This window comes from Corvus brachyrhynchos, unplaced genomic scaffold, assembly GCF_000691975.1.
Source record: "Corvus brachyrhynchos isolate BGI_N302 unplaced genomic scaffold, ASM69197v1 scaffold115, whole genome shotgun sequence".
NCBI classification, from domain to species: Eukaryota; Metazoa; Chordata; class Aves; order Passeriformes; family Corvidae; genus Corvus; species Corvus brachyrhynchos.
In genome coordinates, this window is record NW_008239553.1 from 13,929,664 (window position 1) to 13,936,013 (window position 6,350).

The 6,350-nt window shown below is 36.2% G+C and overlaps 1 protein-coding gene across 3 annotated transcripts in view; it reads left to right on the forward strand.

Annotated features, from left to right (window-relative positions):
• FSIP1 (fibrous sheath interacting protein 1) overlaps positions 1-4,334 on the forward strand; it is a 70,163-nt gene extending 65,829 nt beyond the window's left edge. For 2 of the 3 annotated variants that reach the window (XM_017742079.1, XM_017742081.1), the window contains exon 11: positions 607-4,334. In XM_017742079.1, coding sequence (XP_017597568.1) covers positions 607-1,182 — 576 coding nt within the window. In that variant the 3' untranslated portion in view covers positions 1,183-4,334. The remainder of the gene's footprint in view (positions 1-606) is intronic. The other variant, XM_017742080.1, reaches the window with a different exon arrangement.
• Positions 4,335-6,350: the final 2,016 nt, after the last annotated feature.

Sequence of the window (6,350 nt, forward strand, 5' to 3'; positions counted from 1 at the left end):
ATGGAGCTTTCTTCTGTCACATGCCATGGGTCATGCTTGCCATGGTAGGTAACTGATGTGCTTTGTGTCACATGGTTGAGAAATGCCACTATGTGGTATTTCTACCATGAGAGGCTGGGAATATTTCAGTCAGTATGTGACAATCTTTGTGGGCTGGTGCTGTCCAAAACCATTTCTGATCCCAGCTGCATTGCCCCAACAGTCTTTTAGCAATGTGCTATTTTGCTTTCAATAACTAAAATCTTAAAGTGTGTGTATGTATGTGTCTGTATGTATTCACAACAAACCAAGATACATGAAAAAGTACATGCTCTGGTCATTAAAAAACCAGTCAGATATCATGGAAGACTATAAAAAATCAAAGGCCCCTCAGTGCCTTGTGGACATCAGACTTCCGTCCTAACTTTCATCACAGAATCCATCTAGAACCTAGTGAGGATGCTGCATAAAATTTGTAATTATGGAAATGCATATTTAAATTCAGTTTGAATTGAAAAACATTGATATTTGTTTATGGATTCTGCCAGTGTATCTCTCAAGCTGTTTTATGGCGCTGCTTTTCATTAATTATATCTTGACAGAAGAAATTCTCGCCTTTTTTTTCAGACTGAAGAACAAACGAGCCTCTCTGAAGAGCAGCTTAAGACCCTTCTGGAAGAATGTATGCAGCCTCAGAGAACAATAAGTAACGTTACCATGCCACAGTCTCAGGAATCTCTTTCTTTTGGATTAAGTCCCCCTTGTTACACAAGTCAAGACTCCACTCTTCACTCCACATCTAGTCTTTCCAAAATGTTAGTTGAAGACCATATTGTAGGGATGTTAATGGCTCAGGAAGAGGCTGGACTCGAAGACAAAAGCTTATGTGTTAATGCAGAGAGCAAAATCCCTGGCTACTATATCAGCAAAGCATTGGCTGGTAGTCACTTATCAAAGGATTCACTGGCCCAAACAGAGGAACCTGATGACCTAGAAGTTTTACAGAAGATGGAAGATAAGAGTATTACTGAAGGTTACTTTATGTCAAGAGCACTCAACACAAAAAGATTGAAGAAACCCTCTTTCTTGGGTGAACCATTATATTGCATCAGCATGAACAATGAGCCATCCACAGAGGCTGACATTCTCAGCATACCACTGCAAACCAAAGGAGGTGAGACTCTTAACAACCCTTTAGAATAGGCTTTTGATGAAATTGAAAAAACCTAAGCAGGTTCTCACCAAAGGTATGCACCAATACACACTGATTATTATGGTGGGGCGAGAATGTTCTTTTAGAAAACATAAAACTGCCAAAAATAATACACACAAAATAACAGAATGTTTATTAAAATTCTTACCCTGAAATAATTGACTAGGAGTTTTATGAAATGTATCACTGATGTTGATTAATTCTGTCAACTGGAAAACAGTGTTGAAAATACATATGGATTATCTTTTTGGTAGTAGAAAGTCATGTTCACTGTTCTGTGGAGAGCAAATATTCTCCCAGTAGCTGGTACAAAAATTCACATGAAAATCCAAGTGTTTCATGGGAGTTTTTAATAAGGTAAACTCTGCAGTATAGAAACAAACATAGCTATATTAAAGATAATAAACTGCTTTTAGGGAGTTCAAATTTACACACATAAGATACCAAGATTAATAATACTGAACAATTTCTATAAATTACTTTTAGTTTGATAAAAGAAAAAATAGACTTTAACCAGCAAAAAATTAAATTTCTCTCTGTCTGGTATGATAAAAAGATTGTGGAAATGTCTCTTGTTTTTCTTTTCTTTACTTACATATAATTACATAGTGATATTGTAATCTAAATCTATATTTAGATTTTTAGCCTAGTTCTCTTCCTGGAAAGCCAACTGTTCAAACAAGCCAGATCTTAGGCAGGTAAACCTTTCATTTTTTTACGTAAAAGTTGTGACAGTATGAAGTTTGTGATTACAGTCTAATCTCACTAGAAATCAATACATTTTGCTATGCTTGTCAAGATTGATCTTTTTTATACTGGAAATCTGTTCTGGATTTAGAGAAACTGTTTTCTTCACATACATTAGTAATTTAGATGAAGATTCTAATATTCCTCTGCTAAGTTATAATTTTGTAATTACGATCACAACACTTTCTTTGATTGTATTTAATCTTTCTACAGTGAAGGGAATGTTAATATTTTTTCAAAGCGATTCCACCTGTCAGAAAGCAGGAAGTCATGTTACTGCTGTTTTTACACTGCCAGACAAAGTGTATATCCATACTTACCTGAACTATTTGTCCCTTAGGAGATTTAGGCCATAGCTTCTACATGAAGAAAATAGAAATAGTACATGTAGAAAAGGTTGGGTGGTTTTGGTGCTTTTTTTTCCCAGTAGGTTACTTATCAGCTACCTTTACAGGCTGGTTTTGCTCTTCATGTAGATGCGGGCATCAGAAGAGCAGAGCAAGGGTAGAGAGTGCTCTGCCCAGAGGAGAGCAGGGTGGCAGTGGTGGTCATGGGGAACACCACAGAGAACCACCTCTGCCAGGGGCAACTTGATCTCATGCAGGAGTGAAACATGATTGCATACTACGACCAGGCTTCTTTGGCAACCAACAGCGAGAAAAACTCAGTAACTTGCTGCCTTCACTTGAGTTAAAGTTCTCCTTTAGTCCGAACAGATGTAGCGTGATCAGAGCCATGTGTGACTCAGCCCCAACTACCACCTCCCATTGTGAGTGTGTTTTAAGATGGAATGTGTTAAATTGAGGAAAACACCATGCACTGTGACCACCGGGTAGTGAAGTGAGCTGGTAACTGTAGATATAGTCACTGTGAGGTAGTTTTATTGCACAAGAGAGGAAGGAGATTTTCACTATTAAGTAAATTTCCATATGGGACATCTCATTGTAGAAGTCTGTAAGGTAAATGTGTTAACATTTATCACATAATAATTTAAATATCTTTGAGTCAAAATCATATGTGTCAGAGTAATGTAATGGGGTAATTAGATTATCTCTTTGCAGGAGTGACTGAGTAATATTTAATCATGTAGAACTCAAATCTGTGTGTTTAATAAGCATCTTGATTTTATGATCTTTTTGCTTATGAATTCGTTTTTTGAGGGGGGAAGTATTCTGAATTTTCAGTCCCTGATTTTTTTTTTTTTTTTCATTTTTTACTAAGAAGCTAATTAATTTGTTTTCTACAAAGGTGACTCAGTCTGTCTGAAGCAATTAGTCCTGGACATAGGCCAAATGGTGTGTTATTTATCAAATTTGTAAACTTGCTTAACGTATTCTGTAGATAATTTGCTTGTTAGTTCAGACACGATTAAATGTGCTAATTGTATTGAGAAATGGAGATCCCAGTGCAATCCAGTTTAAGGCAAATACGTCTTCAGATGCAGGTATGAGAAGTGCCAGGTATTGTTTTCATTTTTAAGAGATATTCACATACTTGAGTTTTGTTATGGTCTTAATTCTAAAGGACATTTAAACACGTCTGCATTATCTTTTGTAAGTAGTTTGATTTTCTTGCCCACTTAGATATGGTTTAAGTTTTGTGTAGTGCTGGTTAAGCAAATAAAATTGTGTGAAACTGGTTTAGCACAATTTCAGTTTTGCATTCCTTATGGTACTGTAGTCTGTGATATAGATTTACTGTAATACATTAAATTCTATATATTCTAAGAAAAGCATAATTATTAACATAATGCATATACATATAGATATATGAATATATATACATATGAAGGAAACTCTCATGTGCCTTCAAAGATAAGTAATGCCTGTTTCTTGAAAGAAGCACTAATCTATATCTAGCTCTTACATATGTAGATATAGATGTTGTTTCCTGAGGTTAACAGACTCCAGACTTACCCACATGCAGACACGAAAAGGCTGTTATTTCTCATAGTTGTATGAGCCAATAAAGAATTATTTCCAGCTCTATTTTGGGGGCTATATTAAGTTGTAAGTAGAAGTTGTATCACAAACCGTTGTTACGTTTTCCTCTTGCCAGTAATGTTGCGCTTACGGCAGTTCAGCACCTTTTTCTTTTCTTTTTTTCAGATCATATGAACATTGAAATTTGAGGGGAGAGCAGCTATATACTTTTCTGCACAACTGTTTTTCTGAAAGTGTAGCTAAACCTCAATCAGTGATACTACACTGATACAGTACCATATCAAGCAACCTGAAGGGAAAAAATTACCATAATTGAAAATGTTCCATGAGCTGCTTTTTTCTTTAGAGATAATTATTCATGTCATCTTATATTGTTGCAGATTTCAAAATAAACTATTGCATTTCATTAAATTTCCTGGGGGTGTTCTGCCTAATAAAGAAATGTACACAGATATTATGTAGCTGTGTGTCTGATAAGACATGCATGTCATTCTTTGTGAAAAAATAATGCAAAAAACCAACCAAACTTGAATTGTTTAGTATGTACTGATGGGGCTTTATTAGAGAGGGTGTGAAATAATTTTCTTTCCACACACACAGAGGCTAGTTTTTGCATAAAGTTAGCTAAAACATGTCTTCTGTTATCTCACTACAGTTTGCTGGAGCTTGTAGCCTGACTCAGAGTCCTGACTCAATGAAACATCCAAATACCCAGTTTTTTGCCCCAGGGCTGTCTGTTGGCTGGACCCCTGGTTTGGTTGAAGGCTCGACTTGCACAAGTCCTCTGCTGGATCAGAACATCAGCACTAGTCTGCTCAGGTCTGCCTGATTCTTGTCTGGGAAAAGGGTAACCACACAGCAAACATTCATATCTTCTAGTTAAGAAATGTAATTAAATGAGGAAGGATGGCAGCCCCTGGTGAAGGCTTGGTGAGAGTAAAGGTGGAGGCATTCAGAAGTTTGCCCCAGCAGCAGCTACTGGATTGTGTAACCTTATAGTAATGGGGGGGAGGGGGAGGGTAATGCAGCTGGTTTGGGTTTGAGATAATAGTAACAATTCATTACAGGTTTTTGATTGTCTAGTCTTTAACTAGTATTTTTTCCTGACTTTCGCTTTATTTACTCAGCTGATGGTCAGTTTTCCATTTCATGTGCTGCAATGTCAGAATAAGAAGACATTTTTAAAAAAAATGGGGTTTTTTTTAAGTTTTTTTAAGTGGGGATAGATACTCTAGCAAAGGAGATTCAGCAGATTTATCCCATGGACAAGCTCTCCTGTGACTTGAACAAAAGGGACAAATGATTTCTCAGATCCTATACCTACAGTCATTTAAAATTCATCAAGAAAAGATGTATGGATAGAATATTAACTATACATGGGCTGTTACTGCATAGGGTTTACTTGATCTAATATGAACACTTAAATTAATGCACATATTGGCCCAGATTTTAGTCTAATTTACAGAGTTGCCTGTAGAAGTGGTTGCACACTCCTGGTAAAGTTGTAATTGTGTGGATATAAAAGAGATCAGAATAGAATCTACTTGCTTTTAGTTAAAAACCTGAATGGGACATTATATTTCAAATAAGCTATTGCTATTTCTTTTTTTTACTTTCTGATATTTTTGCTTGTTCTTCAACAGCAGTAACAAACCTTTTGATAGTGGATGTTCTGCATAGGATTGCTTAAAGCACATTTCAAGGAACTTTTCAAATCTCACCTAGATATGTTTCTTATCTTAAAAATATTAAACCGGTGTCATAATTTTGCTATTTTAAACATAATTAAAGCAATACTGGCAAGTGTTTTCAAGAGTATTTTCTGTGCCTGTATGATATTCGTTTAGGACTGTCTGCTGGCTGTAATCTTGCCACAGTCCAGTTATTTTCACATGGAGGTTGTGTTTTATAGAGATCTTCTCAAAAGCAGTGTTCCAAGTGCTTGGGCAGTTTTTAAAGTAACCTAAATTGTGCTTAAAGATTATATGTATAATATCTAGAGAACATTAAGAAAAATACTATATAATTCTTATTTTCTTGGTTTATTTTCTTATCTTGAAACTCGCAGCTATAGAAAATCTTTTCCTAGCACCCTCAAGGAAGGGTTGCTGTTGCTAACAAAGACTTACAACCTTCCTGAAGCCATACATCTTTTTATTCACATCTGGCATTTCAGGGAGAAGCAGGTAAGTTTGAATGGCTATTGACTTGAAGGGTATATTCCAACAGGAGGTCTGTAACTTAACTTTTAGCCTTGGGAAGTGCTGAGGACCCTGCACCAGTTGTAGTCACTGCAAGCCACAGGGACACAGCGCTCATGGCTTGCTATTCCAGAGGTTTGTTGGGTCAGTACCCAAAGCTCAGAAAGTGTAAAAAATTAGTGGCCTAATATTTATCTGTGCTTAGCTTCTACTGTATTATATTAAACAACAGGTTGTTTGGGAATATTTTATTTCTTGCTTGATGTT